Below are 21,803 nucleotides of genomic sequence, written 5' to 3' on the forward strand. Positions count from 1 at the left end.
CATAGATGTCGGTTACCATCATCAGCTGCTGGCAGTGTCGCCTTCCTCCAAAATCCTCCCCATGCTTTTTCCGGGGAGGGACTTCCAGTTCAGCTGCAGCCTGCAGTCTGTTTACAGCACTGTCTGTATGCATGATGGAAGTTTGCTCATCTCATTTCTGTTGAAACGGTTTGAATGAAATCCCATCCACACATTTTTTTTTCTTAGAACTGATTGAGATCAATTTACAAAAATAAGCTGAGCGTCAGCAAGTCACACCATCCAGACAAAAGGACACATTTTTAGTTAGAAATATTTCCAATGAAACAATAACATTAACATGGATCCCAGAATTTCTGTAGTTTACTTAATCAGGCTTATGGCTATAAGTGCTCTTAAATAACTCCAATTGCCTGATTACCTTAGCTGAGACTTGTTGATTGTTTTTTAAGTTTTCAAGTTAAGTTTTTAACTCACCATTTAGGCTTTTTAAGGTTTGTTTTTAGACAACAAGTGTCTGATTTATTTTCCTAAGTCTCAATTGTAAAAACAATGATGCTCGCTGATCTGGGGAACCGTGATCAAATTTATATTAGGGACAGATTAATGTGAAAGAAAAATCCTATTAACCTATTAGTCTGATTACTTTAGGAATTTGAAATACTGTTCAACACAATAAACTCAACAATACATATTTAAACTGTACAGTACTTAATAAGTTATATAAAACAAGGGAACATATTGCAGCTGTGAAGAACTACACTCACAAGCCTCCTAGTTCACGAATAAAAACAAAACAAGAGTCATTGAAATATTGTTTATTTACAAGAAGACAGGTTTATATTTTATACATTGTAGATCATTTTCAGAAAGGCACTTAATCAAATACTCGATTTCTATTTGGTAAAAGGCACATTTTTAAAAGCAACAAGACAGGAGAAAAATACATATGAAGGGCATAAACAAAAAAAATCAAAAGGAAACATGTTCAAACTTTGAATAATAGACAAAAGAAAATGGCAATTGGGACTTTTTTTCCAACACCATGATTAAAAAATCTAGGTATTTTTTAAGGAAGGCTTAAGAGATTTAATGTAAAACTAATAAATCGAATATCAAGATAGCTTTAAGATCTCTAGGAAACAATGCAACTGAAAACAAAACACACATACATACTGGTATAAAGATAAACAAAACTGATAGTTTAATGGGTAAACTAAGTTTCCCAAAATGGTAAAAACAACTTTGAGATGAGTGGTGCTAGTGTAATTAGACAACGGTATGATGGGAGCACGATGTTGTAAATCACAATCACTTCTGATTCTGGACAGACTACAAGTGACAAGGAATAGATAGTAGAAATAAAAATAAGGGAACATTTGATTTTAGGCCATGGATATAAGTTTTTTTTCTTGTCTGGCTATACTAACGAGACATACTGTCCTTTCAACCATCAACATGCACATTTGTTTTGACGAGAGCACATTCTCCAACAATGATGATTTAGGGGTCTCGCCTGGCTTCTAAAATCAAACAAAGATCCCACTTCAAAGTAGAGTGTGACACAAATATAAGATTAGTAAAAAAAAATATGTACATGTTTACGGTTTGTTTCTCCAGAGTGTGTTGGTCTATAGTTTATGTGAACATGTTCTTTAAGTGCAGCCAGAACATATGAGCCAGTCAAGTTTGCTAATTTTTAATTTTTAAAGTTCCTCTCTTTTAGTTTCTGTTTGCCACAATCGTCCGGTCCATGGAATGTATGGAACCTGAGTATTTCTCACTACTCAACTAAACTGCACCCATCCTGATTTGACAGCATCTTTACTGGAGCTGTGGGGGGGGAGGGGAGGGTGGGTGATGAGTGTGATGAGTGCGAAAGAATAAAAAACTAATAATGTTAGACAACTGTGACAGATGGACAAGATGGATTAGTACACATACAAAGAAAATACATGTGACATTTTGTGACAAACTTACTTGGAGCCTGCAGATGTGAAATCTCCCCACATGTCGGAGCTGGGTGGGTTTGCGGGGCCGGGGGACCCGAAGTCAAAAAGAGAGGCTGGATCTGGAGAATAACAATCATTGAAAGCATTAATACAGTTTAAATCACGTGAAGACGTTTGAAAAAAACAAAACAGATTTGATACAATAGCACGGTGATCACCGGTGTTAGTCTGTCCAGCTGAGACGGTCTGCTCTCCCACAGGAGGCGGTATGACACCTCCAACCTTCACACCTGGTGGAGGTGGGAGTAGACCCCCACCCAGGGGCCGGGATTTGGCTCCAGCTGCATCCTTCTTCTTAATGTTCTGGGATTGACAGAGTCATGAGAATTTCTGAAGATCATTATTGTTTAATTAGTGTCTCTTTTCTTCATAGAATCTATCAAAGTAGTATTTATCCTTTTTAGTAATTCCTTTCCATCTGTGATGATGGAGTGACTCACCCCAATGCTGATCTTGATGGTCTGTCCCTCTTTGAAGCTAAGATCCAACTTAGGTGCTGTGCTCTCAGAAGCTTCCTGTTTTGCGAGCTCTCCTTCTTGCTTTACCCACCTTTAGAAAAAGAATTTGAAAGCATGATAACCATCATTAAAATAATTTTGATAGGATGGGTCCTTGCAGTAGAAAGATACAGATGAGAAAACAGTTTTATAAAGTACTGTAAACTCCACCATCTAAAATAGGTTTTGGACTTGTTTTACGCTCATTTAGGATGAACAATTATTTATATGCACCATAGACAAATGTGCATCACACAAAGCAAATGCGCAAGTATTAATGTATCACTTTTAAACATCCATGTAAATGTAGCAAGATGTGCTTATGAACACATGTGCCATGTCATATAAACAGATTGTATGTATTAAAGCAACACTAGAGAATGTATCTCGCTTTGGCCCCCCTACAGGTTGGAATATTACATTGTCCAGTTCATTCAAACCACAGATCCGCTACCTGATCTGGCAAACTTGCATAATGTAATGTGTTGGACCATTCCACTTTAAACATGTAGGGGGACCAAAGCAAAAAAGTTCTCTAGAGTTGCTTTAACAAAGATCAGATAGTAAAAAGGCTATGTAAGATAACTTACTTAAAATGGTCTTGCAAAGCTACGTTGAAGTCAAATGAGTCTCCACGATCCGCAAAACCCAGACCGATAAAAGCATGACGTCCTTTATTAAAGTAATTGTATAGACACAAGAACATTAGGATACATCATGCATCACATGATAAAAGAACGGGCCTGTGACTTACACCATTTCAGCCTGAATCTAAGACTTCCCCCAGAAATAAGGTTGTCTTACACTTCAGAGTAGATAAATGCTATAGACAGCCATAAATGGCGCCTTGATGTAAAGAAATAAAAACCTTTTAACTTCAATCTACTGACACTTGATAACTGCAGTATAAGACAGAAAGTCTTGAGAAAATGGCAAAGTTGGCAGAGTTAACCAGGACTGGCGTCACTATAATATCACATTAAGGATCATGGTGACCAATGAAGCAGACTCAAAATGAAGCAAAAAATATAACATTTTGAAAATGTAAAAACAGTCTGTGAAAGAGTAATGCAATATTTTACTTCCACAATTCAATCTGAATACCGATACTCTAGAAAAACAAAAACGTACTACTAATTTAGTTAAGACCAGTTGAACACAGTCAGTCATGTTTTTTCTTTTATTCTTTAAAACATATATTTCTACATTTATATTTAAACTGATTTAATGCATTTTTTCTATAAATGCGACAGTATTGAATATCCACCTACTTCTTATTTACAAAAGTCTGATGAAGGTGTCTTACCATTGCCATCTTCTATCCGGATCACAAAATACCTGCTGGAGTCTGTGACTGATTCCACTACACACCCTGGATACTGTTCGACTGGAGCTTGGGCAAACAACTCCCCTGCAAAAAAACAAATTTAGACCAAATGGTGCTTTAGGGTTACTTTCTGCATTGTGAGTAATCAAGTAAAAGGGTTGGTTGCAAAGGACAAGGAAAGATTGCAAGTTTGTTGAAAGGCACTTTGATCACACTGTGACAAACACACACATTTTCTCTATGATATATGTGACTGGAATTGTATAATCTTTCCAGGGATTATTTTGAATTGTTACCTCTGAAAAAGGCCTCACTACACTTGCAGCCTCTAGTCTGTTGCATATTCACCAGAGGAGATACTCACCTGTACAACTAGAACCCAAAACAAACCAAGCATTTGTAACTTGCGCACATGCTTAGCAAACATGGCAGAAGAACTAGTTACTTTATTGCCTCGCGGTTGTATGCCTCCGCCAACCATTCAAGTAGCAGTTTACATCCATCCCTGTTTTATGGCTAAACTGGTGGAGATTTCTCACCATGTTCCTGGCTACACTATCAAGTCTGCTCTAAAGTTCAATGGAAATGATTGCTCCCTTTACAGTTACTTAAAGAGTCAGTTTTTTACTTAAACTTGGTACTCGGATGGTGGTGAAAGTTAAGATACTCAGCACAGTAAAAACGTAAAATGTCTGTGTAAACACTTAACTGTAAGCAATTTATCTATGGACACGTAACATTTATCTTCAAGGAGATCAGTTTGTTTACCTGTGTTTTTGTCCTCTAACTTAATGTAGGCAATCTTGTCTTTAGCAGTGATTTTCATCCTGCCACTCCATGCAGGTTCATCCAGCTTCCAGTCAGCAGCACTAGAAAAACAGGAAGCACACATCTGAACATGAAAGTGGCTGACTTGATCACTGTTTTCACCCAGGCAGCTGCAGCTTTTCAAAGCAGGAGGAAGTGAAAATAAATGTTTTTAGGAAGACTAGAATGAGACATTTGAGTGACAAGAGAAAAAGCAATAGCGTCGTTTTCAGGAGCTTTCAACCACAACTTGCTGTCTTCTTTTTACGTCATGTGATCTGATTAAATCCGATCCATGGAAGAAAGTGAGATAAAGCGGAAAGCTCCATAAAAGCTAGTAAGTGGACCTTGAGTTACGTTTTTGATTTTGTCCAACTACTGTTTCAAAGATTCAAGAATGAATAACCAAGACAGTTTCTTTATGTAGAAAGACATCAAGCTGCTTATGAGCAGTGATAAAATGCTTGAAGAAAACTCTTTCTCTGCCTGTCACATTATAGTTGGACTCAACCTGACAACTTAATTTATTGTGAGAGAGCCCGTCACTTAGGTAGCAATGTAACCCCTACAGTATAGTTTAGCGAACGTCAGATAATGTTACACCAATGTTTTTTGATAATTTTGTCAGCAAAACAAGCACACATTGCACTGAACTAGACACAGCTTAGCAATACTGTTGAATTTATCATTAAGCTAACTAAATTTACTGACCCTTCGTGGACACTTAAAAGTTAAAGTTCGTTAACAGCTACTAATAACTACACAGGTCTATATCCATTATCGGACATAGACTGAGCCCTGCCATTTTTAAATTCTCAAAGCTTAACATTATCAGCGGTGTCATCATTTCTAATGTCTTTCACATCTAACGTTAACTTTTCAAATGACATCAGACATGTGTCGCAATCAAGGAACTTTTGGTTGACAAATTCGGGATGATTGTGTCCAATGTCAGTGAGCAGATAACGCGAACAGTAAAAGTTATAGGAGCGATGCGTTTGGAAACAATGCTAACGTTATGCGCATCTAGCTAGCACATGTATTAGCTAACGCTAGCTAGCTATGTCTGTTAATCTAAGTCCTTAGTAGATACTGGCTGTGTTGGCTGCAACCCTCCCACCCCCCAAAGAATTGCGTGTCCGATAATGGATGTATTGACGTTAAACTAGCTTGACGACAGACACTTGTCAAGCAACCAGTGAGACTCGTCAGCTCACCGCTTTAAAAACGTTGTACTCTCTAAGCTTATCTTACCGATATCCACGGTTAGAAGCCCTAGGCGGGATCTTGTAAACATGAACCTCGGGCTTTACGCAGAGCATTGACTCATAACTGTCGTCTTCTGCCATTTTGTCCAGTTTTACTAACTATCAGAACAAACTTCCGACTTTCAATTCACACCTCTACTGGACCAGGTTCCCAAACGTAGCCGCGGTGCTCGATTCAAACAGCGCCGCGTCTGGTCAGGATGATTTGAACAGTGGTGCAGGAAGTTCTTCTTCTTCTTTGAGGTTTTACGGCAGTTGGCACCCACTATTGCCGCCCTCAGGTTTTATCCTTCCTCGTGTTCCATTCATCTTAACGCCAACTTTCCAGTCCAGTCACTCTTAAAACACTAACCATTTTCCTTCCTTGACCACCCCTCTCTAAAATACTTTTAACATTGTGATCAGTTCTCCCTGTTTCCTGTAATTGTGTCCCCATTTCTTGCCTCTCCTGTGTACATTTTCTGCATGACAGAAGGACATGTTCCAGCCTCATAGCACAGTTTTCCCTTAATGCTAGAAGTGTACTGTTACTGTGCCCAATTCTCAGCCTGAATATTGTTCCTTGCCCTTTCCTTGGTGTTCCCCTACCCTACTTCTTATCATGCATTCTGTTTTGGATGGATGTTAATGTCTTCCTTTTATTGCTTATCCCAATACTCCAGCCACTGCTGATTTACCTTTCTCCACACTATCCCTCTGCTTTTCATAATTTAATTCTGACTTTAACAATTCCTTTGAATTTCCTCTGAAGTTTGTAGCCTAAACCAGATTTCTGGTGGAGAAAGTATTCATATCCTTTATTATTGAATGCAATTACTAATGCCACTGTAAACATACTAGTCTACAAGAATGACAAAGCGTCATGGGTGTGGATCACATAAAGGATGGTCTTTTGCTTTTAAATATCAATTTAAAGTGATTACAAATCTATTTTATTTCAATCATTGAAACTGATCCTTTGGTAATACTATACTAAGTAAACTGTGTATTTTATAACAAAAATATTGAGATGTAAGAGCTGCAATGGACAACCTATATTTCTGTCATCGAACAAAAAAAAAGGAAACTTCAATCACATATATGACCATAAATGTCATACATACGCACACTATACATACGCACACCTATATATATATATATACACACACACACACATACATACATACATACATACATACACACACACAAATGCAGCTGCATTTTAAGCCATAGTTACAAGTATGCTTTAAGTGTAGAAGCAAGTTGTTTAATTTGCCATTAATCATACTTTACATCCATTACACACATTGTGAATATTTCCAATCAATTGTTTTACTGAAACTGGAAAAATTATAAATTATGGTCAAGGTAGTCATGAAACCCTTCGGTAAGAAAACCATTTCCCCCACCCTACTGAGTGTGAATTTGTAATTATAAACTGTGCCTCAAAGACAGACTGTATTCAGTCAAATAATTTTACTTATCACAAGGGTCAAAAAAGCTTAAGATTAACAAGAACTACCCATTAGAAAGTGGACGTATGTAACAAGGGATCATTTGTCATTTAAGGCATATAAGTGTCAAAGGGCTCAAAAAATTGCTGCAGTAACTCTCAGTACTGGTAACCGATCAGTATTGATTTCATGGTTTGAAGACTTTTATTTTCAATCACTGGCAAACAATGGTGCGAAGTCCGTGTGTGTGAAAAACACCCAATGAAAGACATTCATCAAACCAGGAAGAGGAATTTGGCTTTGTTCTAAAGGACACAAAAGATGAGACTTCCAATATCTGTGTGATCATTTATGTAGTTTTCACCACAAATTACCCCGACCCTTTTCAAAATTAACACAATTCAAATGTGGCTATATTATCCTCCATGCTGAGCATCAAATAGTTTTTTCTGAAGACCAAAGATCTAAATAACGCAATCAGTCGATATACATCAACTGGTGCCAAAGCAGATCAAAGTCCTCGGTCCTAGGCAGATGCAGTGCAGTTGGCCCGTAAAGAAGTGCCAATTTAGCCTTTCTGATTAGTAACAGCAAGGTGACCCACATGGAAGTTTCTGCACAATAATGTAAGATTTTCAATTCATGAATGGATCTGACTTTTTCCATTTTGATAAAATTTGATATGACACTACCAATAAAGTTTGCTATGCAGGCTACATCATCTAATCTCCGATACACTACTGATCTCCTTACGTAAACATACTACGTCTCGGCAAAACAACCCACAAACATGAAGAAACAATATCAGCGGTTTGAAACAAAAGCTAATTTAAAACAAAACACAGCACCGGTAATTAGGCAATATGTAAAAAATAATCCAGGGAGTAAATTCATCTTTATTGCTTGAATAAACTTAGATTTAGTGACATTCTGTCCTTCCGATCTATAATCTTTGGCCACAGGCTGCGTGCCCACCAGGCATTTGTTTCATAGCCACCAGTGCCAAACCCGGCCTGTGGACAGTGTGGAGCGTTGGCTGGGCCTCTGCCGTTGCTATGCAACTACAGTATTAAAAAGCACTTTTAAGTACAGTGCAATTTTACTCTAGTGTTGGATCAGTTTGACTTTCTCTCACCTTTGCACTTAAGATGCTGAACACACAGTAAAATCCCAGCACTGTCAAGCACATAATCTCCACTGAAGCCAACAAACTGAGGCCAGCTTCCCAGTGGACACACAGCCATGATCCAAGCTCAATCAGTGGAAAGTATAGCTCGTTCCCTTGTACCTCTCCGGGGAATTCCCAGATTTACGAGCTCTCCATATTCTCCCTGAAGAGACAGACACCTGATGCCCGGGCACACGGGCGGCCAATCATGCTTAAAATCATAGGGCACCTCATGGTACATCAAAGTATCACAGTGTGTAGGGATGTGAGGCAAAAGCCTGTTCACAGTGTGGAACAGAAGGGGTTTCAGATCGTTGGCTGATCTCTGCCAGCCCCTTGCTGTGTTCCACAGAGGGAAAAGACAAGGTGAAAGGCAAAGACCATGCCAGTAAGCAGAGCAGAGAGAGGGTGGAGAAGTTCATTTCAATCCATGCTACATCATCATATTTCTAAAGTCTGTCACATTTTGTGTCATCCCACCACTCTTCTCTTTATACCACACACAACCCCCTTAACTGCCACCCTTTATGCCCTCTCAGGGAGACAGCGGACTCCTTGCAGCAGGTAGCTTCTGCTTATCTGCAGAGTCGGAAGCCTGAGGTACCGTCTGGACCAGTGGGCTGGCGGACCACATTACTGTTTGGACGAACTGGTTCTGATGGTTGCTGCACGCTCATACGAGCTGGCCTAATGATATGAGGAGAAATTAAAAAATAATAATAAATATATTACAGTGTTTTTCACATCTAGGCATTTTAACTACTGTAAAAATGAATTGATGTGATTTCTTACCTGTCCTGACAAGGATTGTCCTGAGGCGTATCATCTGAAGAAGCACTACCCAAGATCCTTCTTCGGGCCTCCGCGTACTCTGCCTCCCGCTGAGCCAAGGACTTCATCTGCTGCGACGGACGGGTCGAGGATGCAAGGTTTCCTGCAGTACCGTTATTTGAAGGACGTTTCAGAATTCGAATTTGCGGTGGGGGTGCTGCAGGCAGAGAGTCATCCTGAATTACAATAGCAGTCCGAACAGGTGAGCCACCTGTACCCAAGCTGGACTTCCTGTACAGGAAGAAAGAACAGGCAATAGGAATGAATTTACTGGGAAAAAACTTCTATGCTATCTTACTATGTACTGAAAATGTTGGATACATTTTCTCTTTGCTTACTTTGCCTCCTGGTTTATTTTCAGTTTAGCCTCAAGCCTTCTCTCTATTTCCTGAGGAGAAAACACACTTACACATTAAAACGTTTGTATTACTGTCCAACAAATTCATTATCTGTCTCAATGATCTGTATAGCAAACATGTTCATGAGATTTTTTAACGGATGATTGGTTTCTGGAATATAAGAAAACATAGGAGATGTGACATTTTTCAATCATTAAATCAAATCAATACACATACTGTATGTTATATACATTTTCAGACAGAAGTTGGAATTTATATTTAGTGTTAAGCCAATTCATAGTCAACATCTTGGAAAACTGTAAAAATATCCCAGTATCAGATCATTTCATGCCGTTGCCAGCCGGTGGATTTCAGCTTGCTCATCAGGATAAAAAATAAATAAAAAAATGGAGCAACTCAACCATTCCATTAATATCACACTGGAAATTATAAATGATTCAGTGCAGCCGAGTGCAGCCTGTCATTTCCGCAATGGGTGGGTCATAACAATTGGGGAAACATAGGAAAAAGTCAACTTTGTAAAAATTAAGTTTTTTTATGGATATCATTCAGGATTTCCACAGATGATAAAATCATTTTGTTGAGTAAAAACATGACATGAAGTTAGGCTCAGTCCCGTGTCGTTATGGGACAGTGAGACCTGCAAGAATCAGTCAGGAAGGCAAGCTGCAGTTCTTTGATGAGAAAACAAGCAAGTGTGTGTGTGTGTGTGTGTGTTTATTTCTGGTATTCAAGCTTCACAAACATCTAGTATATCGCTGTTGCGAATCCTGGCTAGGTGACTGGCAAACTGAAATCAAGTTATAATCTTGTTTAGAAGAATATTTCTACAATTAGTGTTTCTCACCCCACTGTCCGCTGCCTCTTCCCAGCTCTCTGCAACCTCTTCATCCTCCATGTTTAACAGAGCTGCTTGCTACTTCGGCTCCACCGGCTAACTATCTCCCATCCACGCAGAGGACATGGGACGGTGGGCAGAGTTCACGCAGACCCGCAGGCACAATCTTACGGGTTTCTGTGTTCGGATGAAGGCTGAATAAATAAGTTCGCAAACCGGAGCTTGGCCGCGTGTTGGCCTGCTAGCGTAACGTCAATGCTCTGCTGAGGACAATATACCCCCTGGTTGCCTGCTACTTTAGTTTTGCCGTGAAATAACGTCCACCTCGGTAAATCAACCGGCCACTGGTGTAATCCACACGCATCTCAGACGGAAAAACAAGTTTGGGGTTGTTGACAGTTGTGTTAGCTAGCTAGGGTTTACCACTTAAGCAGTGGCTCTAACACAGGAAGGGAAATGACGTTGTATTAACGTTCGGAAAGGTAACGTTAGCGTCACATTGCTAGCTTCCAACAAGACAATTAACCGGCAAGATTAAGTAATTTAAATATTACAAAGGGAATTTCATTACGTAACGCTTGATGTTCTAAACTTAGCTAAAAGTGAGCAAAACGCTCACTCCACCACACTACTTGTTGTTTTTGGATGGAGAACACAGATTTGGATTGTGAAGCTAGCCCATGCACGTTAGCCTCGCACAACAATTAGCTAAACGCAGCACTTTCCTTCGAGACCACCACAAAAATTACATTAACCTAGCTACATAACTAAAGGCCCAATGTGAAATATTGTATTACCCGTCCCTTCCGTTTGCAGGGATCAGCAAAATACCAAACTGTATAGTATCTAATTAGCAGTCGAATGTGGAAATGTACGGTAGTGACTTGAACGCATCATCAGAATCAGAAATCATAAACATGTATTGCCAAGTGGTGTGTTTGGCAACTAACTGTGCATGATATTACAAAACAACACCTGTTATATAAATAAAGTGTTGTTGTTCTTTAAATTTGCATTTATGTGTACTACCCGAACGTTTGCAGACGCCATTTTTTTGTTTTCTGTTATTTTGAAAGCGTAAATGATGGAAATAAAATCTAAATTTTTGTGACATATTATATGAACGTTTAATCTGTCATTTGATGCTTTTTGGAGATTTTTCCATCATTTTTGGCTTCTTTAAGCACATCAATACAATTTTTTTATCTGGGGTGCCCAAACTTTCAAGCCCCACTGTAGGTAATGTTATTTGCAGCTGAGCTTTTTCTACTAATAAAAGTGAACTGTTAAAGAAAAATCCTTTTGTAAAATGTACAACCTCAAACACAGCTAGTGGCTACAAAACACTACAGATGTATATTTGCACGCCTCACAAATGTCAAAATAGCAGCAGTATTGTTTGTTCTTTCTTTGCGTACAGACAGAGAAGGCATCTTTCTTGCATGTCTAAACCACTGCTCATTGTAACTTTCTCTAAACAAAGGAGTGGGGCAGGTCTGATGATGAATATTTAATTATTTGTGTGGTGTTTGTGTACACCTTTTTACATGACTTTTAGCTGGCCAACATTGGAGTACGAAATTACAGCAGTAATAAATATACACTTTAGCTCTATAACCCACCAGAAACAGGTATACTAAATACAGACATTAATTCCAAGGTGCACAGATCTACAGTATATGAGAGGCACTTCTTGAAACAAACCAATTATAAAAACTGTTAACATTTGTATTTGTTTAAATCAAGGTCAGATGAAAGTGGAGGAGACATGTCCATAGGGTCAGTTGTTCAAAACATTTAATCTGTATCAAAATTATCTGGATTTGGAAATCCCATTTTTTGTTATTCAGGATCAGGTAACCCATCTTACTTTTATGCCGTGTCTTCAAAGCAACATTGGACTGGATCCCCCTGATCCAGATACACAGTTTTCAGTATTACCAAATCCGGATAACCAGCGCTCTAAATAGGACATCAAATCACAATGTGGGCTACCAGCTAAAGAACAGGTAGAAGAGCCAATATGGAGTCACTGGAAGTGTTTTTTATTTTGAGACAAAACACAAAAATAACAAACCACTTCCATTTATAATTTCCTTAGTGACCCCTCATCAGAGCCACAACAAATAAAAAACAAATATAGCCTACACTAACAAATACATTGTGGATAAACGTCTTAAAAAAAAGGCTAAACGTCCAATAGTTAACAAACTAAAGAATGTTCAGGGTTCTTCTTCATCTGAGGAGGAGAGACCAGAAATGATTTGCTGATAGGTTTATCTCTGATGATTGTTTCTTTGAAATTAATAAACGTGATGAATGACGATGATGAATGTTATTTTTGTTTGTTATTAAAATCTGTTTGGGGGATTGTTTCATGGGGACAATATAGTTTTACACTATTGTAAGTAGCTTAAGTATGCATATACATACAAAATGTAAACAAAAGTATTTACACTAAACATTACAAATGTATTATCTGACCAATTTTAAAGTTTAACTACAATTTCTTTCAGGATTCCATCTTGTAATCCTACCCCCTGTTGGGATCAGGATAATCCTGTTTTTTTGGATTAAGGTTATTCAAATCCTACTGACAAGTTTTGAACAACACAAACTGAAGGTTTGATCCACATTAAAACTAGGATTGGATTCCGTGATCTAATCTGATTTCAGATTCCTTCGTTCCCTTTTTTAACAACCCACTTTCAAAATTTGATCCAATCCGATGACAAAAATCTGATCAGTTTACCTTTGAACATCCTGGGCCAGTTGTTCAAAACATGTAATCTGGATCAAAATGATCCGTATTTGGAAATCCCATTTCTTCCTATCCAGGATCAGGTAATCCGTCTTACTTTTATGCAGGTTTTTAAAGCAACATTGGATTGGATCACCCTGATCCAGATACACAGTTTTCAGGATTACCAAATCCGGATCACCAGTGCTCTAAATAGGACAACATATCACAATGTGGGCTACCAGCTACTTACAGAACAGGTAGAGGAGTCAAGATGGGGTCACTCTAAGTGTTTATTTTGTGATAAAACACAAAAATGTTTAAGATAATTTTTTGGGGCATTTTAGGCCTTTAATGACAGGACAGATGAAGATATGAAGGGGGAAGGACATGCGGCAAAGGGCCGCAGGCTGGATTCGAACCCGGGTCGGCTGCGTCGAGGAGTAAACCTCTATATATGGGCACCCGCTCTACCAACTAAGCTATCTGGGTGCCAATGAAACACAAAAATAACTCCGACTTCCATTTATAATTTTCTTTTCTGACCCCTCATCTAAGCTACTACAAATAAAAAACTAATATACATTAACAAATACATTGTGGACATTTTTGAAAACGTCTTTAAAAAAAAAAGAAGTTAAAAGTGAAGTAGTAGTAGTAGAATGTTGAGGGTTCTTCTTCATCTAAGGAGGAAAGACCCGACATTTGTATTAGATTTTTTCCTTGAAATTAATATACGGTGATGAATGAGATATATATTATTATTTTGTATTTCTTTTTTTTTCATTTAAATCTGTTTGGGGGATTGTTTCATGAGGACAAGATAATTTTTATTTTTATTTTATTTTTTACTTTACTAAACTTAACTAAGGTTAAACAAGTCAAGTGCAAAATATAAAAAGTATATACACTAAATGATACGAATGTATTCTTTGACCAATTTAAAGTTTTACTAAGTTTTTGTGCTGGAATCCACCTTGAAATCCACCTTGAAATCCTACCCCCTGTTGGGATCAGGATAATCCTGTTTTTTGGATCAAAGTTATCCAAATCCTACTGACAAGTTTTGAACAACACAAACTGAAGGTTTGATCCAGATTAAAACTAGGATTGGATTCCCTGATCTAATCTGATTTCAGATTCCTTCTTTCCCTTTTGAACAACCCATTTTCAAGATTTGATCCAATCCGATAACCAAAATCCGATTAGTTTACCTTTGATCAACTGGCAACTGGGATTTTCTTTTTTTCTTTTAGGTGGGCTATTAATGAAACCTTTATAAAAAAAATTCCACTTACATTATCAGCAGTCATGATTTACTACCGAAGTGAGGTTGATAACCAACATTTCTTTAAGACCATGGGTTTATGCACAAATGTTGTTTTGACAGTTCAAGTAATTTCGATATTTCCAGTGTCCCTGTGTTATAATTGATTATATAGTGGTATTGTGATATATTGCTACATTTATTATTTGGGGAATTATATTGGGTAATTCCAACTTTCCCCTGAGCACCACATTAGCCCACAGCTGCTGGGGGCGAAGTGTTTGTTACAGAGCTCCATAATAACGCGTCCCACCCTGGTACGTGGGTACCACAGAAAGTCAGCGGATGCTAACAGCGTCGCTGTGCTGCGGAGGACGCTGTTCACGGAAGATGGCGACTGTTTGGAGGCTGCAGAGAAACCTCCGGAGCTGATACCGGGGGTAAGAAGAGGAAAGACACACACTCAGAGCCTTCGACGTCTAAAACAACGGTATGAATAATGCTTCAACAATTAAGGAGTGAAATTGACAACCTTTATCTGACATTAGCTAGCTAGATGAGTTAGTTAATGACTGCTCGAGCTAACGTTAGCATAGCTAGGTTATCAGCAGCAGACTGAAGATAACCGCTAGCTAGCAAGCTAGCTAGCTAACGTTAGTTAGTTTGTTAGTTAGTTAGCTAGCTAGCTAGTTGTATGTATTGTCAGCCAATAATGCTGTCCTGAAAGATTGTCGTGTCTTACTTAAGAAGTGTGCGGAGTCCACATTTTATCATGCAAAGCAATTTGTCGTTGACGTTTTTAAGAAAACTCGTACGCTGTTGCTATGGGCCGTTAGCTATAGATTCATTAATGTTAGCTTGGATGCTCATCATGATCAGTTAGCTAAGCTAGCTAGCGTTAGTCAGAGCTAGCACATATTGTCAAACGTTAGCCAAGTCCAATAACATGTACACGCCGGTGTCTTGTAGCATTCGTCGTTCCTTGTTTAGTCTTATTCCATCAAAAGTTTCATTTAGTTTCCCAGGTTGTTAGCTAGCTTTAATGTTAGGAGGTGCTTAGGGTTAGAAATCCATCATTACATTAGGTATTCAATGGCTAACGACAGCTAACGTTAGATGAACGATACAAGGGGAACGTAGAGGGGCCAGGCCAGCTGCTTAGTCTAAAGAAAGGACAACACCCGTGTCAGACAATGGGGGAGACAATTAACTGTTAGGACTGATGAACACTAAATGCCACTATAATGTTAAGTAGGTTTAGTTTCGCTGGGTCATTGTCTGTTGGGAGTAAAATTAAATTAAAATTTGAGTTGCAGAAATTCAATAATTATAAGTTATTGGGCAGGTGTGTCAACTAGAATAAATGGCGAGTCACTAACATGTCTATCCATGTCTCAACAGACAATAATGTCCCGCACCCCGGATAATGAGGATGGATGCTTTGTTGCCATGGATACAGAGGAAGATGGTGCAGACCATGCTGGGATAACAGAGGAAGGAGAGTCAAACATGGGGTCTTGTCAACCAGAAGGGAACATGGACAGTAGTGCCAAAGGAGGTGGGAGAACAATGGTGGAGTTGCCAGAGGAAGTTCTTGAATATATCCTGTCCTTCCTCTCACCGTACCAGGAGCACAAGACTGCTGCACTTGTATGTAAGCAGTGGTATCGCCTCATTAAAGGTATGCTTCTTGTATTGACATAGTCTTGTATAAAACTGAATCATAAGGTAGACTGGTTAACCTTACAGTGGTTCAGAGTGGGCACAACACTAAGAGCAGAGCAGTAAAATGTTACTTTAAACACCTGAGATGTAACGTTTAAAAAGTAATACTCATTTAAATGCGCTCATTTTTGTGTTCATGTTGCTTACTAATATTTGATCTGAACTAGGTGTTGCTTATCAGTGCTACCACGGTTTCTTGAGAGCTGTCCAGGAGGGAAATATCCAGTGGGAAAGTCGCACATACCCATATCCAGGAACCCCAATCACCCAGCGCTTCTCACACAGTCAGTATATGCTTTAACACTTATGTCAAAATGAGTTGCACATAATATATACACTTTTTTATTTATTTTTATTTTTACCATAAGTCAAAAAAACAGAACTTCAGGTTATGCATCTAACATCGGAACCTTTTTTCAATGAGTTTTGAGCTGTGGGTTAGCTAGGGTTCTTCTCCTCAAGGGTCCTCTGAGCTGATTTTTTAATTTTTTTTTTTGAAAGAAAGAAAATTCAAATATCTAGACATAAATCCAACATACTGCCTATTTGTGAAGCAACATTATTTGATGATAGGCTTACTGACCTGTAGGTAGTGTAGTCACTAAGGTAGCCATCCACAGATACTGTTAATCCAAAAGTTTAACTGTTCCACATGTATGTTTAACATTAAAACATTTATAAAATCATGCCAACAATTAATATTTAAATAACTTATATCTTATGCACTAAAAAGGTATGTATAAAGACACGTTCGGGTAGGTCGCCTTACAAGTTATTGTAGGCCCAGTTTAATATGCTACCTAATTATATACATTATATGTAGTAGGGGGTCCCTGACCCTTTGTCCTTGGCTGAAAAACTTTGAAGACCCTCGGATTAGATTATGAGTGCAGTGCGTAGCATATAAAAACACAGATTTATGCGTTCCCGTATAGCTCAGTTGTTAGAGCAGGAGCACATATGCAGTATAGAGGTTTACTTCTTGACACAGCAGGCCCAGGTTTGACTCCGAACTGCGGCCCTTTGCTGCATGTCATACCCCCTCTCTGTCCCCTTTCATGTCTTCAGCTGTCGTGTTGAATTAAAGCCTAAAAATAATCTTCAAACTAAATAAAGACTGATTTATGATTAACATTGACATGTCCAGTGTCAATTGCTGTAGCTTAATTCACATAAAAGGACACCATATATATAGGTGTCTTCCACTTACGATTTATTAAAAAGGCTGGGCACTGATTTTACTGTTCAAGGCACACAATGAAAAACGTGTCTAAAAGGCTCACTGTTTGCTCTGTTTTCTCTGGTTAATTGTGTTTTTTCTGGTTGCAGGTGCATGTTACTATGACTCAAACCAGTCCATGTATGTGTTTGGGGGTTGCACTCAGAGTAGCTGTAATGCTGCCTTCAATGATCTGTGGCGCCTTGACCTGAACAGCAAGGAGTGGATCCGCCCTTTAGCATCAGGTACGAGTAGGTTACAATTTAGTAAAGGCCAACAGGATACATACATTTGGGCTTTATTTACAATTCATAGCTCTGGTTGAAAAAGGAAAAAAAAAAAAAAACTGCCCCTGGGGCTTATGGAAGGAGAACTGTGGGAGGGCAAACCACATTATGTAAATGTTGTAGTCAGATGCTCAGCAGCTGAGTACACAGTATTTGAGATGGTAACACAAACAAAGGAGCGCTGATGAAATGAGATTGTAGTACAATTACTTACTAGTTCATTTGCAATATATTGCTAGAAACCTTTGCTTATTGTACCTTTTTTTTATTCTTTTTAAAGAAATTGCATGTTAAGGATTAAGAGGTAGACTTTTGTCAAGACCATTTACTGTGAGAGATGCATCATGAAAAACAATTACATAGTTTTACTGTGTGCCATGTTTTCCTTTTCTGTTCAGCCAAGTTAACTTAAGGCACTAAGTTAGTTACGTTAAATGTAATTAGTCACATATAATTGTTCTCCATTAATACATTTAATGATTTTTATTGAATTTTTTAAAATTAAATTCATACATACAACATCATGCTTTTTTAGCTAAAATGTGAATATCTTTGCTTTCTTCTTTTACAGGCTCTTATCCATCTCCTAAAGCTGGGGCGACTCTAGTAATGCACAAAGATCTGTTGGTGCTGTTTGGGGGATGGACACGCCCCAGCCCATATCCACTGCACCAACCAGAAAGGTTTTTTGATGAAATCCACACCTACTCGCCTTCAAAGAACTGGTGAGAGAGACTGCAGTCCTGGGAGTTAAAGGATGTAGCTGTGACTAGTGATGGAATAACTTTGTACAGTTTAAGTTTTCTTCATAATTCTTTTTCTCTCTTTTTTTTGTGATTCACTTTTTTTTCTATAATCTCAGGTGGAACTGTATAGTGACAACACATGGACCTCCCCCTATGGCGGGCCACTCTTCCTCTGTGATTGGGAACACCATGGTGGTGTTTGGGGGATCACTAGGAGCACGGCAAATGTATGAATGTATTACTTATTATATTACATTATACAAAACTGAGCTGCACAAATTTAAAGGTGAAATCTTTAACTTTTTGTACATGAAAATTAGAGATAAGAGGACAGGACATGTTTGCAAAGATGTTTCACCTCATTGTTCATAGACAGTAAACATGTTATTGACTCTTAAGGTGTCAGGTGATTGTGAGAATGTGATGTACATCCCATAAGGAAATCATATACAAGCGCTGTAGTTAAGCAGGTAAAACAGGGTAAAACAGACTTGAAACCTAAGAAAATAAGTGACACAGGAGCTGTTACAGAGCCTCAACGGGATGTTAAGGAAGACGTAGACAAGTCTAATTTGACAATTAAATTAAAAAAAATTCAAAAGCGGGTACACAAACATACTCCACCATATAAATTGATATTTAAATGTAAAGCCTTACACATTTCAGCTTTAGGCCTAAATGTTGTTAATTGGACTGTCTTCAAAGTGAATAGGGAATTAAATCTTTGGCTGTGATTACTGACCATGTTGGCCTTCTCTCTGATGATTCTGGTCAGGAGTAATGAAGTCTGGGTTCTGGATCTGGAGCAGTGGTCCTGGTCTAAACCACCCATATCTGGCCCATCACCTCATCCGCGAGGTGGTCAATCACAAGTAAGAAGGCTTCAGTGTTCAAGAAAATCTGTTTCTTTTGTTGTTGACAATCTTGAGTAGTATTTCTGGTCATTTCAACTGTTTTAACAAGTTACGAGTTTTGACCCTTTAGTACGGCTTACCCCTCTCCATGCACTTTTCAAGTGGTTGGGTTGTCATATAAAATTAAGTGATACCATTTTAAATGTTTTTTTTGTTAGATTGTGATTGACGATCAGACGTTGCTCATCTTGGGAGGCTGCGGCGGCCCTAATGCAGTAAGTTTTTGTTTTTTAACTTCACTCTAGTATAAAAAAAAACATATCTTTATATCATAGCAAATGTTCCATGTGACTACAGTATTGACTAATGTTGTTGTCTTGTGTGTTAAAGCTCCTTAAAGATGCCTGGCTCCTCCACATGGACGCACCACCATGGCGGTGGCAGCAGTTGCAGGTAGAAAACGAGGACCACGGGGCCCCGGAGTTGTGGTGTCACCCAGCTTGTAGAGTAAGTGTCTGACTGAGCTGTCGGTCCTATTCTGAATATCTGTGCCTAATCATTAGATTGATCACTAATGTGCTTTTTTTATCATCTTGTTCATTTTCCTCAAGGTGGGCCAGTGTGTGGTGGTTTTCTCACAGGCTCCATCTGGTCGTGCACCGCTCAGCCCAAGTCTTAACTCTCGGCCCTCCCCCATAAGTGCCACACCTGCCCCTCTGGGTCCCGAACCGCCTTCCCTGCGCTCTCAGTCTCCTGTTCGGAGTGGAGCCGCCGGTGTTGTCCTGGGAGCTGTTGAGGAGGCTCCGTGTGTGAACGGCCGGTGGGGCACGCTGAGACCTCGGCCTTCAGCTAGAGGAGGGGCCAGAGAAGGGAGCCCATCCTCATCCCAACAGCCGTCTCCTTCACAAGGCCCTGACAGCCCGCCTCTTCCTCCACTTCCCCTGTTGTTGAACGGATCCTCCCCTTCACCAAGGACCAGCCCAGCACAGGCTGCATCTCCTTCCTCTCGCCCTCTCCCACTTGCTTCCACAGACTATGGCTGGGAGTCTCCCCCTTCTGCCGGTCACCACCCTGAGGTGCCATGCACCAATGGCCTGCATACACCTCCTGCAGGCTCCCCACACACTCCCCCAGGTGCCGTGTCCCCTGCTGCCTTACGACGAAGTCTGGAGGCAGTGAAAAACAAATCTTCCTCCTCTTTACCATCTTCATCGTCATTGTCTTCCCTTCAGACACAGGGGGCCTCTCCTGGAGGAGGAAGTGGTGGAGGAGGGGGTCCACCTGGAACCCCTCCGTCGTCATCCTCCAGCCCTCCACAGGCTGCTGGAACTGATGGACATGCTATCCCACCTATTGCACGCCGTCTTGGCCATCACCCACCCCAAAGCCTGAACGTAGGGAAACCTTTGTACCAGTCTCTCAACTGCAAGCCCATGCAGATGTATGTGTTGGATGTGTCCAGGGCCAAGTCTGCTGGGGTGGTGTCCTGGAGAGTTTATGGGAATGGGACTCCTGCTGCGGTTACAGGGCCTCCTGAGACCAGCCTTCACACTGTGGTACAGGGCAGGGGAGAGCTCATCATATTTGGGGGCCTCATGGACAAGAAACAGAATGTGAAGTACTACCCTAAAACAAACGCCTTGTACTTTGTACGAGCTAAAAGGTAATGCAGCTCCAGGTGTAAGTGGGAAGACTGACGCTCCACCCTGTGACTACACAAGAGAATTGACACACAAGGCCTTTTTCCTATAAAGAGAATAATGGGAAAAGAACAAAAGCATTGTTAGATGTTCAACTTCATAAATTCACTATTCTCCTTTCTGCCTACTGCAAGCATTCAAAATAAAACACTTTAATTACACTTTGATAAAAAGCATTTGGTTCAATGAAAATCATGACTGTGTGTGCGTGCTTGTGACTGCAGTGATTAGGGAGAAGAGGACATTTTTTTTTGTTGTTCCCCAAAATATGATCGACCAAACGATAACAATTGTTTTTCTGTGTCGTCCTCCTGTTAACTCTGCTGAGGAATTCTGGAAGAAAGGACGCAGAAACGGTTGACGACTACCTTGCTTTTTGTATCGCTCTTTAAGCCTATAATGTTTACATTAAAAACAGCGTGCGTGTGGGTATGCGCGTGTGCGTGGTGGTTAAAGTTGTTGACTGTTTGTCGGGGGCCATGGAGGGTGAGAGATGTGGCACTGTACTATAAACATAGTTAAACAATAAAGGCCTCCATGTCTGTTCTGTCACAGTCTGAATATTCCTGCTGTGTGGTCTATCAAGTTTTTATGCATTTGTTGATAAAATAATCTCGCCAAAAGGTCCATAGTTCTGTTCTGCAGCTTTCAATGCCATCTTCCATAGTAGAGTTGTCATAGTCTAGACATTCAAATGTCCATTCTTTTCTGCGTGACAGTTTACTCTCAATCCTTAAACCAATGTG

At 39.5% G+C, this 21,803-nt stretch overlaps 3 protein-coding genes across 3 annotated transcripts; 1 reads left to right on the plus strand and 2 right to left on the minus strand.

Annotated features, from left to right (window-relative positions):
* Positions 1 to 782: 782 nt before the first annotated feature.
* Positions 783 to 6,127, minus strand: necap2 (NECAP endocytosis associated 2). Its single transcript, XM_034869295.1, has 8 exons — positions 5,877 to 6,127; positions 4,584 to 4,684; positions 3,795 to 3,899; positions 3,079 to 3,160; positions 2,432 to 2,540; positions 2,150 to 2,294; positions 1,960 to 2,050; positions 783 to 1,812 (listed from the first exon to the last, which is right to left on the minus strand). The coding sequence occupies exons 1-8, from the start codon at positions 5,969 to 5,971 to the stop codon at positions 1,767 to 1,769; spliced, it is 774 nt and encodes a 257-aa protein (XP_034725186.1). The 5' UTR covers positions 5,972 to 6,127; the 3' UTR covers positions 783 to 1,766.
* Positions 6,128 to 7,508: 1,381 nt separating this feature from the next.
* LOC117943286 (SUZ domain-containing protein 1-like) lies at positions 7,509 to 11,200 on the minus strand. Its single transcript, XM_034869313.1, has 4 exons — positions 10,529 to 11,200; positions 9,661 to 9,710; positions 9,284 to 9,553; positions 7,509 to 9,178 (listed from the first exon to the last, which is right to left on the minus strand). Exons 1-4 carry the CDS (start codon positions 10,577 to 10,579, stop codon positions 9,067 to 9,069), a joined length of 483 nt encoding a protein of 160 aa, XP_034725204.1. The 5' UTR covers positions 10,580 to 11,200; the 3' UTR covers positions 7,509 to 9,066.
* A 3,548-nt stretch (positions 11,201 to 14,748) lies between these two features.
* On the plus strand, positions 14,749 to 21,614 carry fbxo42 (F-box protein 42). Its single transcript, XM_034869252.1, has 10 exons — positions 14,749 to 15,016; positions 15,928 to 16,207; positions 16,419 to 16,535; positions 17,581 to 17,715; positions 18,329 to 18,482; positions 18,620 to 18,730; positions 19,279 to 19,375; positions 19,576 to 19,632; positions 19,748 to 19,864; positions 19,969 to 21,614. The coding sequence occupies exons 2-10, from the start codon at positions 15,934 to 15,936 to the stop codon at positions 21,022 to 21,024; spliced, it is 2,118 nt and encodes a 705-aa protein (XP_034725143.1). The 5' UTR covers positions 14,749 to 15,016; positions 15,928 to 15,933; the 3' UTR covers positions 21,025 to 21,614.
* Positions 21,615 to 21,803: the final 189 nt, after the last annotated feature.

The sequence above is a fragment of the Etheostoma cragini genome, chromosome 4 (assembly GCF_013103735.1).
Source record: "Etheostoma cragini isolate CJK2018 chromosome 4, CSU_Ecrag_1.0, whole genome shotgun sequence".
Lineage (NCBI taxonomy): Eukaryota > Metazoa > Chordata > Actinopteri > Perciformes > Percidae > Etheostoma > Etheostoma cragini.

Excerpts from the sequence above, each read along its gene's own strand:
- fbxo42 (XM_034869252.1), top strand. The coding sequence starts at position 15,934 with ATGTCCCGCACCCCGGATAATGAGGATGGATGCTTTGTTGCCATGGAT. Across the intron at positions 16,208-16,418 it reads GTGGTATCGCCTCATTAAAG|GTGTTGCTTATCAGTGCTAC; the intron begins GTATGCTTCTTG and ends GATCTGAACTAG. Across the intron at positions 19,376-19,575 it reads CGCGAGGTGGTCAATCACAA|ATTGTGATTGACGATCAGAC; the intron begins GTAAGAAGGCTT and ends TTTTTTTGTTAG.
- necap2 (XM_034869295.1), bottom strand. The coding sequence starts at position 5,971 with ATGGCAGAAGACGACAGTTATGAGTCAATGCTCTGCGTAAAGCCCGAG. Across the intron at positions 4,685-5,876 it reads GCTTCTAACCGTGGATATCG|TGCTGCTGACTGGAAGCTGG; the intron begins GTAAGATAAGCT and ends CTGTTTTTCTAG. Across the intron at positions 1,813-1,959 it reads TTCACATCTGCAGGCTCCAA|CTCCAGTAAAGATGCTGTCA; the intron begins GTAAGTTTGTCA and ends CCCCCCCCACAG.
- LOC117943286 (XM_034869313.1), bottom strand. The coding sequence starts at position 10,579 with ATGGAGGATGAAGAGGTTGCAGAGAGCTGGGAAGAGGCAGCGGACAGT. Across the intron at positions 9,711-10,528 it reads AAGAGGCAGCGGACAGTGGG|GAAATAGAGAGAAGGCTTGA; the intron begins GTGAGAAACACT and ends TTTTCTCCTCAG. Across the intron at positions 9,179-9,283 it reads GACAATCCTTGTCAGGACAG|GCCAGCTCGTATGAGCGTGC; the intron begins GTAAGAAATCAC and ends TCATATCATTAG.